This window comes from Lasioglossum baleicum, chromosome 7 (assembly GCF_051020765.1).
Source record: "Lasioglossum baleicum chromosome 7, iyLasBale1, whole genome shotgun sequence".
In the NCBI taxonomy this organism is placed as follows: Eukaryota; Metazoa; Arthropoda; class Insecta; order Hymenoptera; family Halictidae; genus Lasioglossum; species Lasioglossum baleicum.
In genome coordinates, this window is record NC_134935.1 from 10,103,250 (window position 1) to 10,117,952 (window position 14,703).

Below are 14,703 nucleotides of genomic sequence, written 5' to 3' on the forward strand. Positions count from 1 at the left end.
CATAATCGAGTTGCACAAGCTAATGCTGATGAAACTTTTGTGAGAGTTGTTAGGAAAATGTTCGACACATGTTTTTTTGTCGGCCATCGTCCACGTTGTGAAAAAATTATGGTTTTCATGATTTTTAGCCTACAACTCCGACTTTCTAAGTTAAATATTAGTGAATAAATTTGAAAAACCAATCTGTGGCAACTGTTCGGCGGAACTGTCTGTAAAACGAATACTCGAAGGATACGTTGTTGAAAATATGCAAGAATAAGAAAAGGACTATCACAAAGTGCGAAGAAGTGACTAAACGATTTCCAATACCTAAAAGAACTATTAGAAACGATTAATATATTCGATAAAATATGATAATATAAGCCAGCGGGAGGAATAGATAAAATAAAATTGAACAGTGGCGTTTTTTTGGTATCGCGGCCCAAAAATCTATACAGTTGAACAGAACTATTGATTAAAAAACGATTAAATAATAAACGTCGATACAGCGTATCAGTTTTCGAAAGGATCATAAATCTTCGCACTAGAGAGGGAGTGAAAAAATTCGGAAGCTGAAAAATGAACCTTCAAGCAGCAATCTTTCAAATAGAATAGACAATTTAACGAGCGAATGCAGGTACGACTGTAAATATAATCGCATGAAAAATCTGTGATTAATATCCTCCAAGGTAAATTGTAAAAATTCCCCGAGAGCTATATTTAGGTAATAAAAAGTATTGTAGCGCAAAAACGAAACGCGCGCCCAATCGATTAGCATTAACGACAGAAACGGACGTGTGCAATCGATGTTGAATGAAAAGTTGATTACAGAACAATTTGCCGCACTTTGCGACGGAAGTTTAATTAAACGGCGAACAGAACGATCTATTGATGCCCGATGAAATGTTTAGACGAAAAAGAAATTAATCGTGCCGTTAATCCGTTGCGAAAAGCTTCGCTGCGCAGCGGATTAGCAACATCGTCAAGGAGGATTCCATTAAAACTGTAACTCCACGAAAAGAGCATGGAAAATAATGATAATTATTTATACGCTTGCATTGCGCGTTGCGCTCTTGGAAAAACCGTAGCAACGAAGTGCATAATTTATAGGATCATTAAAATATACGATGTCTGTATACAAGTTCACGTTGAAAGTTATCTACTTGCGAATATATAAATTGCATGGAAACGTGTATCGTATGATTTGTGGATAATTAAAACAGTTAATGTAAATTTGATTGCTGTATTCATGTATCGATTTGTATAGGAGACAGTAGTCGAAGATATGTATATGTACATTCTTTTACTGGCATTCTTCACAAAGTTGTTGAACCTTTAAGAACAGTTAGAACACATTCTACTCTTCAAAATAATTTTCATCATTTCCTCTATGCAGAGATTATTTCCTGAACTAATTCTCAATGAAATTCGGTCTAAGTAGCAGTATTACGAGTAACATAAAATTTTGAAGTTAGACGAAGAATTGGGTCACTCGCATACGTGACGTGGCGGTCAACGTGTTCACTGTGAGAGCCACGAATTAATTTGTACACCAAATAGGAATGAATCGCGATGATTGTACTGCTCCAGTCTTGCGGAAGACGCTACTCGGGGAACGGAGAGTATAATCTGTCGGGTTGCATGTGCGTCAGACGTATTTTGCAAAAATCCAGCGGAGATGCTCGCTGGGTAGGTCGTACACGCGAGTGTTACCAATTTAGAGAATCAACGGCGAGGAGAGCAGAGAAAAGAATAGAAAGAGAGAGAAAGAGAGAGAAAGAGAGAGAAAGAAAGAGCTCCTCCAACATTCCTAGGTGGTGGCCCCGAGGCGCTAAACGGAGTACATACCGTCATCACGAGGAAAGGCCCAGTGACCGACATTCCCCTTTCCATTCTTCCTGATACTCCTTCGCCCGGATCTCGCCGCGATACGGACGCGTACACGGCGACGACCTGTACCGTGCATCGCAACCGGAACCCCTGGAACCTTCGCCCTGGATTTCCGTTCCAAACTGGCCCACGATCCACCGCACAATGAATCAAGCAAAGGAAGAGGTGGTAATGTGACCCCCTGTTGGTAATATAGCTCCTTATAATTTTTGATATTCAAACAAAGACATTTAGCGGAGAACGGTATAATTTGCTGTGTCTACTAGATTTATTTAATTCCTTATTTGAAACCCCTAAAGGGATCTAATCACATAAAAGATTTTGAGACACATTGCTTCGACGCAATGTTGGATGAACCTGTACGATTCCTTACGCATATAATAAATAAATAAACCGGTCAAAGATCGGACAACATCCTGTCCAATAACGTCGCGCGATACCGTTCTCCATAACCCGATCAATTTTTATTTCATGATTTTCAAAAAGTTTCAATGATGGTATACTTCATGATTTTCAAAATGTTCCAAAGATTATATAAAATTGGAACACCCCGTGTACATGCAAATATAATTTCTTAACTGAAATTTTCTTATTTTGCTTCACTTTTGTAGTGTAAAGCTCGATGTATACGAACAGCAAGAAGACGTCTAGGTTGCTTTAAATAGAAAATCACATATAACACTAGCGTTATATGTTCGGAATAGATTTACGAAGCTACAATTTCTCACGAAGTACCAATAAAAACCGATGAACAGGGACCTCATTTCAGCATCTCTCTACGTTGTTTCGTCCCGTTTTCGTTAAAAAGAACACCGTAACGAATTCGTATAACTGTGCAACACACATACGGTAGCGGTACCTACACAACGCTCCTAGCAAATCGGGAAAAGTTCATGAATGTATTATACACGGTACACCTGCATCAGAGGGGGGCGAATGGCTAGTTTCCAGAGGCCAGAATAATTCCCACTTTATAATCCTCATAGGATCACCTGACATCTCAGAAATTCTATGAAATGGAAAGACGTACTTGTCTGTTTTAACTAACATCTTCGAAATTATTTGTTGCTACGTAGAAATGCAACATCCGTTACGTAAATAAAATATTATTATACGCATAAACGTAATGAAAAAGTAGCCGCAGTTAATCACAGCTTAACAGCAGGGGTCGAAAATGACAGTTATTTTTCAATACAGTAACCATATTATCGGAATTTTAATATGGTTACCGATAATTATCATTAAAAAAAAGAATTCTGGTAAGTTTGAATGGCTATCGGTGGCGAAAACAATGTTAGTCATTCATAACAGAAATTTTCTATAACCCGTAACTTTCAAATTTTGTCTAGAAAGTCTATTTGAATTTTACAACGACTTATGAAAATAACCTGAAGGCACAGCCGATCAGTCCGATGAAGTTCAAAAGTTTTCTTATAAAACGTCGTCCATTACCGTATTCGTTCCGTCGTCTACCATATATGTATCAGTCACATATTCTGCTGGTCGGGTACACAAACGGAAGTTATTGCAGCGCGAAAGATCAACATCGAACACGCGGAAGTGGAACGACCCGTACTCGTACTCGTTCCTTATTTTGCCGGGTCTCTAGCAAATTCGCGAAAGAACCGACCTTCCGGCTGTTCCTGATGGATAAACAGTTTCGACCGTGATTTAGTTACCGTTCGTAGGGAAAAATGTAATTAGCGACATTAGTAACAAGCATAATTAGTATCAAGGTCGTCTGCGATTACGATGGGCTTTTCGGTCTAAATAGGCACAGTCACAGACTTAAAATTAATAAGCCTATGTCATCGACGAGATACTGCAGGTATCTCCTCGATTGTATTGTTCCAAAGTTGAATGCGACACATATTTTGAAGATGGCAGCACTAGATTATACAAAAATGGCGGATGGCTATTTCATATTCTTAGTTCCGCGTGTAATGTACACTAATGTACTCTGCTATAATGTACTTCACACGTCGTTTTAGTATAGAGGTACACATGTGCGCATTACAATCATAAAATTATTTTGTTGTACATAATTCGAAGCTTAGTGGTAGAGCTTATGTACTATTTATACCTAGTTTATATTTAGTTTATATATATATATATATGTTAATCACGAAGCAAACGAAGAAGAGCATGCTTCACTTTCTTTGAAGCGAGATTAAATTAATTAGCGCAGCTGTTGTTCAACTGTTCAGGACGAATAGTCGAAGAATCTTATTTATTAATTTATTCGATGGCCTAACAAAAATTCTATCGTCTGTTGCGTTAAATTATCTGCGTTGTTTTGACAATTGCAATGGTAAGCATGTATTGAAAATGCTAGTTTCAATGTTGATATTTATGACAGCAGTACTGTAATGTTTAAAAATTCGTTCGTGATAATCGAGACATTTTTGTTGAACGTTTTGTAATTCAGAAATACGTATAAGATGATTATGGCTTTGAAATATACATGTGCATGTGTATTACATCTTTGTTTCATCATCAACAAACAAGATATTATTTATTCGAATGTTACATTATTCTCTCATTAAAAAAGACTTACTTGATATATCGAACCACTCAAATTATAAAATAAATTAATATGTCACAATTTGAGCAATCCAGAGTTATGGATATATACTTTTTTTATACAGGCATATTTAAATTCTGTGTTTATGCAAATAATACTACTTTCTAGTCTTTAATAATAACTTTTTTAGGCTAGTTCACTTGTGGCAGCAGGGATTGGCCTTGCTATAGTGGGTTATACCGGGCGTTATGTTATGAGAAGGATGCCCGCTTGGTCTATCAAAATGTCAGAGGCTGTTAAATCGTTAGATGCACAGGTAAATTACTTTAAACGAAAAATTATATGTATCCTTATTACAAGTATTGTAACTACATACACATTCCCAGAAATTAGCGAATAACAAATACTACAGAGGAGGATTTGAGTCTAGAATGTCTCGTCGAGAAGCTAGTTTAATATTAGGTGTGTCTCCTACTGCAAACAAAGCAAAAGTGAAAGAGCATTTTAAAAAAGTTATGGCTGTAAATCATCCTGACAGAGGTGGATCTCCTTACATAGCAGCAAAAATTAACGAAGCGAAAGATTTGTTAGAGAAATGAGCTAGGTTTACATAGAAAAATAAAGAATTACATCAAATAATTTGTATTACATCTATATTTGTAAATGTAATTCTAATTTTAGAATTTCTAGGACAAATTTTTCTGTACATACCTAATTAATACAAATCGATCCTATATTTTACTTAACTTAAAATAAAGATGTTTGTATATAGATACATTGCTGGTGGTTTTACTTTCAATACTGACTAATTGAGCTAAAAGTTACTGTACTTAAAACATTTAAGACATGATATAAATATAATCAGTACACATATATATTACAATTTTATAGAATATAAAATATAACTAGTGCCTAGTGCCATACTCTCCTTTTTTTAAAAACAATGAATGTATAAAGAATCATATAAATAAAAAATATGAACATCATCGGTATATTGTCTTACCTTCGTGCTAAAGTCGTATTTACAGTAACAGTGTAGAAGTAATATTATAATACAAATCTTACGCAACATGATCAGTTTGCAGTTACATGAGAACAATATATTGACTAGATTATTTTGCAAGAGAGCATCTTATTGTCTAATATTATCGTTCTAATTTACTTTCCTTTTGTTCCATACGCTCCCGCGAAATTTTCGCACGTAGTTTTATGAGAGTGCTACCAGGGAGTGATCCAGGTACTTTAAATATGCTCTAAGATAAAAAGAATTCATTAATGCTATTTACTTATTATAAACGTTTGACTATGTTTACCTGCATAAATTCGTGACATTTTAAAACAATACTGTCCTTCGTTATCTCTTTAAAACATTCCGCTAACGTCGTAAAATCTTGACATGCGAGCAAGTTGCCCTTGTTCCTTTTTATAAGAGTTAATGCAACACGAAAAATAATTTTACTTCCTTCATAAAAAAGACAATCCCATATGCGCAGCGTAGTCTGCCAAGTTGTAAACATTTTATTCAGTACTTCTATAGTTTATGGCAATCCAAACAAGAATTCAATTATTAATACAAAACATTAAACTAGCAACAAATTTTTTTAATTCTACACGTATCGCATAGAATCTTTGAGAAAAATAAAACGTTAAGTTCACGTTAACTTAAAATATATAGATAATTAATTTTACCTCAATCGGCAAGACTTCTGCAAATAAACAAACAAACCATTTCGTTGTAATAACTGCCCAAGGTAAGCCTACATTTGTAACATGTTGATATATATCTGGCATTTTTATTCTAAAAGAATATTCGTAATATATGTATATATACATATATATACATGGAGTTATTTTGCACTATTTACAAGCTACCAATAAAAACTAAAAAAATCTTTACTTGACTAATTCTGCAAGAACATCTATGTCTGTAAGTAGACCATCCATAGTTGATGTGTAATAATCAGGTAAAATTTTTTCTATTAGAACCTTTAACAGCCAAAAAGCTGTTTCTTCATTTTTCGTAACAAGTAGCAATAATCCTGCAATGTAATTTAAACCCTAAAAGGAAAATGTAATAATTTCTGTTCAATCCTTATTTTTGTAAACTAGATAATGATAATGTGTTAATTTTTACATCAATAATGTTTAAACCACTTACTTGACAGTACCCTACTGTCTTATTTTGATGAGCGAAAGCTAATAAAATATTATACAACTGATGCTGCTGGTTTTCTGTGTTATTAAAAAATATATTATCAGGAAATGTTCTTGGTAGATCAGTTTTTATAATATCTTCTATTTGTTTATTATGTGTGGACTGTAATAGGTTTTCATAAAGATCTGGAGATGCATTTTTCATATCCTCTCCTCCGCTTACAGAGAGCCATACCTTGAAGCACCGATATCTTCAATTAGTTTGATAAAAATGAATTATTTTCAATCTCATTCATACTTACCAAACCTCTATGTTCACCTGGTATGCCTTTGCGGACATATCTTTTTACTGTTATACTACGTTGCAATGATTTCCCTTCGCCAATAATTTCAGCCCATTTCTTCGCCCGTTTAGCGAGTACTTTAAGATATTCTGACATAAAATCTTCGTAAGTTTCATAGTCGAAATCACGGGGTCTTTCGAAGCCATACTCATCAACATTACTAAGAGAAAAATTTAAACCTTAATTATAAAAATATAAAGACGTGTGGCTGATAACAGCTCTTTTTAATTTCACTTTATTCAACTTTCAAACCTTTATTCAAATACGTATGAGAAAAGTCGGTTCAGTTTAACTGTCACCTGTTCATTTATTAGTGATTATTTAGAAATTATATTTATGAAAACGTAACCTCACTTATATCAGGACAAAAATAGGAAAATATACGTTTACAATTTATGCAAATCACTCGTAGTGTTTATGTCTTACACATGTATTTATAAAGCAAAACAAGATAGTTATACACTTATAAAATAACCCAGAATCTTGAATGCTTACCTAAAACATGAACTTGCCATACCCCAGGCAATAGGATGCTGACATATAATTTCTGCCGTATACAGGGTGTTCAGTAAACACTTTTCGATATTAATATTACCGTGCATAATCATCGGGAGATTGTATTAGATTTATTAGATGATACTTATCGCAATGATAACGATAAATCTTTTATTTATATGCTTCTTTTTTATGTTTTCGAGTTTCAGAAGGAGCAGCAATTGGTGTTCTAAATTATGCTATATGTATAAGCATTTTCTTATCTTTGATTAGAAAAAGTGCAGTATGTACATATTTGTTGTACCATGAAGCATTTTATCTATTTTCTCGGTACGAGATTTTGCATCGGTGACACATAACTACCCCGACGGCACACCGGCTCGGTTTCAGCCTGGCCCCTGTGCACAAAAGGGCGCGTTTTCCGCCTGCCGAGGGCTCGAGCCCAGGGCCTGCCGGCCGGGCTAGGATTCAGCCGATTTGCAAGATTGCAAGGGTGCGGGATTCGCGTTCTCATTGCGTGATAATACAAACACGGGTTTTTTCAGTAGTCAAAAACGCCAAATAAAGGTCAATCTAGGCAGCAATCGCCCTCAAAGGTCTTATTTATTAACTTATTATACTTTTGTCGGTAACAAGGGAGACTGCTACGCATTTGCAAAGTACTGCCACATTGATGCGACCCGCCCTGTGTCGCGCATGCGCGAGAAAAGTTGGGCCCAATCGAAGCACTGATTGGCCACATTAGTGTGATACCGTGCTGCCCTCTCAAAAACAGGCTGAATCCCAGCCCGGCCGTCAGGCTCTGGGCTCGAGCCCCCGGCAGGTGAAAATCGCGCCCTTTTGTGCACAGGGGCCAGGCTAAATCGTCCTGATTTGGTCTCAACGCTGAGCCAAGCATTGCGTTAGCCCGTAACGTGTCGGGCTGGGGCTCGGCTAGCTGGGTCCGACGGTGGGCTCGGGCAGACTGTGCTGTCGGGGTACATAAGTATGCTAGAACGATTTATAACTATTGGCAGATGATTTGAATACATTAAATGACAAATGACACGATTTAAAAATAGATCTATTGTTCAAAATATTTATCACTGAAAACGGGTGTTCATTTTAGGAAAAGTTAGATAATCGATTTCTTGTTCAATATTTGAAAAACTAATCAAAGTTACTAAATAAGTAGAGCTAAAACAAGTGTCTATTTAAATAAGTAGAGCTAAAATACTGTTTAACATAACAATTATGGTGAATAATATCGCGTATGATATGATTTCTGTTATCCAATACATTCAATTAATTTACTGGCATATTATGAAGCGATAATAGACGTCGTATTTGAAGAATCTCAATGTTTAAATCAAGATTGAGGTAAATCTCGAAAAAAATTTCGAAATATATATTTAATTTATTTGTACGATCCTGAGCGCACGTGCTTCTTACATGAGATTTGGGCGACGCATGTGCAAGAAATCCTTTTCGAGGGACAAATTCCTCAATCTGGTAAGAGTGGTCGATACTCGATATTACGGTACCACATGGTAACGGAGGTAAAATGGCGTTAACTGTTCCTTGTGTCGCTGGTAAGCATTTTTGCATTATTTTTCCAGGTAGACTTCTCAATTGAAAACTGAAACTGATATGTTACTTCTTCCTTGAATAATATGTGGCCGTATTAAACACGTATCTATTTATAATGCAATAGCAAGTTTCGTCATATGCGGCAACTGACTGAACAAAAATGTGTCATGTGGCATTTTGTTACTGAAAGATACATTCATAACAAAATAAATATGTATAATATTATAAATATAAACGGATACACATTATTATAACTAAAATTTCTACGTGCACAGTCTCGATAATACTGCATTATTTCATGAATAATTTGTGGTTATTTTCAATTTGTTTCTACAGTCAGGGATTTTTTCTATTTTTATTTCAGTAATACATACATGTAATGTTCTTTGTAATAGATGTAAAATATTGTTACCCTTGTTGTTAGTGTTCTGAATTTGTAACCAATCTACACTCGAGTGGCAATAAGATAATATTATTTTATTATAACATTGATCGTTGGATGTTAAAGAATTACATTTTTTATAGTGAGAGGTTCCAATGGGGTCAGCTTAGGACAAGGTCCGCCATCCTACGAATCAGTTAAATCATTTCCTAAGGATGACAGTAAAATGTGTAGAGCAATGGCTTTTAGTCCGGAAGGACGATATTTTGCTTGGGTCAATGGACTCAGCACAAAGATTTTGGAATGTAATTCATGGAAAGTTGTTACAGAAATCAAAAGACCCAAAATCTTTTCGATACAGTTTTCCAGTCAAGGCAACTATTTTATGACATGGGAACCGTTCATGGGTATTTTATTCATTATTTATTCTACTGTTTTATCTTTCTTAAAATTGTTTATAATTGCTTGTATTTACATTGTACATAGAAATATTTTATTATAATATAGTCTAGAACATAATACGTTGATATTTTTATTATAGTGACACAATCGAATCCTCAAGCATCATCTAATCTTCACATGTGGAAGACGGACACTGGAGAACTAGTGAAGAGTTGCATACAGAAGAGACAAACAGACTGGTAATGTAATGTTTATGTAATAACTGCGCCATTTATTAATGAAAAATTACATTAATTGTGTATTCTATACTTTCATGGAAATGTTTGATTTAGAATAATAATAATAATGTTGTCTTTGATATAAAGATATATATACATATATATATAACAAATGGAAAAAGATAGAATTTACATAAATATTTATCATTTTGAAAGCATAATGTTTCAATCATATATGTTATTATTAAAAGTATTTATTTATACTGTATAGCTAACTATATACAGTTTAAAAATATTTAAAATAATTGTTAATATATTTCTTAAATGATCTTTAGATCATTTGTTTGTTGCACTAACTATATATATTAACATCGTGCTTATTCAGGGAACCCCAATGGTCAAGCGATGAGAAAATCTGTGGGATGTTAGTTGGCGCAGATGTTGTTCTGTACGAGGATGCCAATTTTCAAAAAGTTGCTCACAGAATAAATGTAGCCAAAGTTGCTAGTTTTAGTATTTCACCCACTTGTTCTCCGTATTTTATTCTCTGTTATATGCCTGGTAATTACATTTTGTTGTATTTATTTAATATTACATTACACAAATACGTTTACGTAATGTCAAGGTACCTATATGTGGAGAGTACATAATTTTTTTCACAATGTTACTTATACAAATATCTAATGAAGCCTAAGATCGACAGAATTAGAAAAAATATGTTACATGTAATTATAAGTAGACTGTGTTAATAGATGTACATCTAAATGAAATGTTTAATCAGTAGTTGAAGTGTAGCTGAGATAAAAATTGGCATATTTTATGAAGTACTTTTTTATTTCAGTTTCTCTCATTATGAAGCAAATATGCATGGCAAGCATGTAATGCACAGGTGGAATGAAGATAATAAGACATTTGTATCTGTAGAACACTTTAATATCGTAAACAACTACAATCGAGTATTGTTACGTAATGGTATTTTATGATATAGACAAGTATGAATATATAATTGGGATCAACAATAATGGGAAACTTTCCTGATTATTGCATGCACAGTTTTATGTGTAAGTACACACTTCAAATCATAGGGAATAAATAAGAGTATATAACAGGTAATTATAAATAGATTATATTTAGAAAAGTAATAGACCTGATGTTATTAACATCAAATTATTCTGGTGACTATCTTTTATTCTGTATTGTTATGTAAAGTGATGTAAAAATAAGTACTCTCCACATTAAATACCAAATGTTTAAGCTGTATATGTAATAATACATTATTAATTTAAATACAAGTGTTAAGTCAGATTTGTAATTAATGTGATTTACATCATAGGAAAATCTGGTCAGCCTGCATTTGGCAGACTATTTCAATATCCTGATTTCGATGCTACTCGTGCTATAGCAAATAAAAGTTTCTTCCAGGTATAATTTTGCTTTTATTATGTATTTACAGATTTATTTCCAGAAAATTTAAACGACCTTTCTTCTTAGGCTGATAGGATGAGCGTTTATTGGAATAATGCTGGAGCACATGCCTTATTATTGACAAGTACAGAGGTTGATAAAACAGGTGCTTCATACTATGGAAAACAAACTTTACATTATCTTAATACAAAGGGTGAAACCGCCATGCTTACGTTCAGTTAGTATTTTTTTTTTTCATTACTGCCGTACATAAATATAAGTTTTACATATGTGTAAATACTATTCTTTATCGTCCTTCATTTAGAAAAAGAGGGGCCCATACATGCACTTCAATGGTCTCCAAAAAAAAATGAATTTTGTGTCATATATGGTTTCATGCCAGCTCAAGCTACATTATTTAACATTAAGTGTGAACCAATATTCGAGTTTGGTACACTTCATCGAAATAGTATTTACTACAGCCCTCATGGAGATAATATCCTTTTTCAAACTACAGTGTTCGTGTTGTTATACTTCTTTTATTATAAAGTTTTTTTATGTAGCAAATATTTGGATTCCTTAACCACTATGCACTTCTTATATTGACTGGGTTTGGTAATCTCCGTGGACATGTTGAGTTATGGGACGTAGAAACAAAGAAATTAATTGCTAAAGCAGAAGCTCCTGATACAACGCTTCTTCAGTGGTCTCCGGACGGAGAACACTTTATGACCGCGACCACAGCACCTAGGTTGCGAATGTGTAATGGGTAAGCAATTTAATGGTACAAGATGTACATCATTTCTTTGTGAACAATGTTACATTTCTTGATCGTCAATATTTACTTACAGATTTAAAATCTGGCATTACACTGGAACATTATTATATGAGCGACCATGGAACGAACAGGAGGAATTATGGGAAGTACTTTGGCAAACATTCCCACCTAACACATTTCCGGAGAAAGCCATTAGTTATAAAGCTGTTGAAGGTATTGCTCCTAGCCAACCACAAGGTAAAGACAGTGTATAATACTTAATGAATACATAATATTAATACTGTAATTAATTATTGGTTCATACAGTCTCTGGTAAAAAAATTAGGGCTATAATAATTTTCCAAATTTTTCTGGCTTTTTAATTCTACGATTGCTACGAAAAATTTGAGAATGATAAGTGGTCATAATTTTTGGTCAAGGACTGTAAATATAAGTGTTATATTAATCGATAATATTTGTTTTTATGACTTACTTAAAGCATCAAAACAAGCGTATCGGCCGCCTACTGCCAGAGGAGTAAGCTTACCTTTTGAAATACCTAACTGCCCATTTGGCAAGAATAAGAAGAAGACCGGTAATAGAACAAACTTCTTGTAATAATTTACAAAATACGAGTATTGTGTGAAATCTATAAGACTTGTATTTTCTTTTTAACAAACAAAGCAAAGAAAAAGACGAAGAAGGATAAGAAGGAAGACGGGGCTGCATCTTCTAGCCCAAGTACAAATGGACAAGTTGCAAGCACAAACAGTCAGAACTTAGTTCCTCAATGTCTCGATGAAGTGGAGAGAAGTAAGAAAATAAAAAAGATTAAAGCGGTAAGAATTTTCACTGTACATATTCAAACAGAAGCAATATTCAATGATTCCGGTTTTAATATTCCCTATTTATTACAGAAATTAGATCAAATTACTAAACTAAAGGAACAGTTAGAGGCTGGAAAGCAATTAGAAATCAATCAATTGGACAAGATAAAAAAAGAAGCTGATTTGTTGAATGAAATGGAAAAGCTTTCTTTATGATGAACATTTCAAATCGCACACGTGTACGGTTAAAAAAAAAATGTCCGAATATTTCTCCTGAAAAATGGAAAATGATCTCGGTCCATCGTTTACAATATCGTGCGTACGGAAGTTACGTTTGGCTGAAAAAATTTTCATTCTGCAAAGAGGTAGTGGGAACAAAAAATTTCGACGGTGGATTGGAACATGTTTCCACATTATTGAGGTTGATAGAATTTAAAATACGATCACAAATTTTGTTCGTTCTAGTGATCTTAAAAAGAATGCAGAAGGTTCGTCAAATCTCTTCCTTAATAATGAAAAAGAAATCATGTTATTTTTCTCAAGAAACGTTTCATTTTAAATAACATTTTTTTTAATATCGGGGGATAATACGTCGGTTGACGATTACCAAGCTTCTTCCGTATCATGCAATCTCAAATAAAGATCGTGTGCACACGATTAAAGTGAATCATTTAATGCAAAAGTATCTCGTGGTATTTTATTGGACATATAGGGAGTTATATAAAATTTATAATCGCATGGGTATGTGTGAGATGAAAAAAGTAACGTAATTGTAAAATTTCAATACACAAAAAACAATTTGTTCCTGAAGGCAGGTGCTATGATTTCAATTATCATGTTTGTAAATTATCGTGTATTATTTCTTCCTCGAGTACCAATTCGTATTCGATAATAGAAATTTAGATAATAGAAAATCGTACTTTAATTGTTAAATAACTGAAGTTAAATGTATCGTGCTGATACCTTCAGGGACACGTTTCGTTTTTGTACACTATATTTCTTTTGATAATTCGCATTGTGTTTAGAATTCAAATTTTTATATTTTTCCTGCTATCAATCATTACAAGACTGGTCAGACGAAATAGGATTACATGATACAGTTTAATAAATAAGTGAAAAAAAATGCAAAAAAAGAAAAAACAATAATTAAGTGTTGTTTTACGAATAGTGAAACATTTTTAAACAATAAAGGAAATTTAGCTTTTTGAATTAGTTGATTTCTTAAGCACCACTATTTTTATTAAAGAATCACGGATGAAACTATGTCGTAAAACAGGGGTCGGCAAACTTTTTTTTAGAAAAATGTGGCGTAGCCTGTAAAAGGTGGCGGCCGTAGTTTGCCGACTCCTGTCGCAAAGAAAAGCTTTTGGCCTTTCTCTCTCTTCTTCACCAAATTCTCCCTATGCCAAACTGTGAAATAGATTCACAGTTACCACAGGGAAATTCGCTAGATTATGCGGAATTGTGAGAGCTTGGAATTTAGAGCAGTTGCAGGAGCTCTTCTGGTGGTAACATGGAGATGGAATATATCTCCTTCAACATGCTCACGATGGCTTTGGAAGCATTATTTGAATTGTTTATAACTTTGTCAAAGGCAGCTCCTTGAGACAGGAATATCTTGCAAATGATCTGAATATTTTTAGAGAAAGCCTCATTATCACTATATACTTAAACTCTTGATTCTGGTCGATGTAGTTGTGATGCTGCTAGAATTTGCCTGAACACGATCCATGCCCCATGCAGAGTCGCCAGATCAGG

The 14,703-nt window shown here is 34.1% G+C and overlaps 3 protein-coding genes across 6 annotated transcripts; 2 read left to right on the top strand and 1 right to left on the bottom strand.

Annotated features, from left to right (window-relative positions):
* Positions 1 to 3,746: 3,746 nt before the first annotated feature.
* On the top strand, positions 3,747 to 5,376 carry LOC143210785 (mitochondrial import inner membrane translocase subunit TIM14). Of its 2 annotated transcripts, none has more exons than XM_076427978.1 (3): positions 3,747 to 3,867; positions 4,584 to 4,709; positions 4,780 to 5,376. In XM_076427978.1, the coding sequence occupies exons 1-3, from the start codon at positions 3,823 to 3,825 to the stop codon at positions 4,990 to 4,992; spliced, it is 384 nt and encodes a 127-aa protein (XP_076284093.1). In that variant the 5' UTR covers positions 3,747 to 3,822; the 3' UTR covers positions 4,993 to 5,376. The 2 variants fall into 2 exon arrangements, with proteins under 2 accessions (XP_076284093.1, XP_076284094.1); XM_076427979.1 differs by having other exon boundaries at positions 3,764 to 4,180.
* LOC143210780 (growth hormone-regulated TBC protein 1-A) lies at positions 3,855 to 7,703 on the bottom strand. 3 transcript variants are annotated; one of them, XM_076427970.1, is made up of 7 exons: positions 7,387 to 7,703; positions 6,850 to 7,051; positions 6,552 to 6,782; positions 6,291 to 6,451; positions 6,083 to 6,191; positions 5,707 to 5,892; positions 3,855 to 5,646 (listed from the first exon to the last, which is right to left on the bottom strand). In XM_076427970.1, the coding sequence occupies exons 1-7, from the start codon at positions 7,497 to 7,499 to the stop codon at positions 5,539 to 5,541; spliced, it is 1,110 nt and encodes a 369-aa protein (XP_076284085.1). In that variant the 5' UTR covers positions 7,500 to 7,703; the 3' UTR covers positions 3,855 to 5,538. The 3 variants fall into 3 exon arrangements, with proteins under 3 accessions (XP_076284085.1, XP_076284086.1, XP_076284087.1); XM_076427971.1 differs by lacking the exon at positions 7,387 to 7,703 and adding an exon at positions 7,144 to 7,379; XM_076427972.1 differs by lacking the exon at positions 3,855 to 5,646 and having other exon boundaries at positions 5,749 to 5,924.
* Positions 7,704 to 8,522: 819 nt separating this feature from the next.
* Eif2a (eukaryotic translation initiation factor 2A) lies at positions 8,523 to 14,154 on the top strand. Its single transcript, XM_076427960.1, has 12 exons — positions 8,523 to 8,957; positions 9,481 to 9,744; positions 9,879 to 9,978; positions 10,343 to 10,518; positions 11,291 to 11,379; positions 11,449 to 11,599; positions 11,687 to 11,857; positions 11,956 to 12,130; positions 12,213 to 12,376; positions 12,618 to 12,713; positions 12,803 to 12,957; positions 13,036 to 14,154. Exons 1-12 carry the CDS (start codon positions 8,930 to 8,932, stop codon positions 13,159 to 13,161), a joined length of 1,695 nt encoding a protein of 564 aa, XP_076284075.1. The 5' UTR covers positions 8,523 to 8,929; the 3' UTR covers positions 13,162 to 14,154.
* Positions 14,155 to 14,703: the final 549 nt, after the last annotated feature.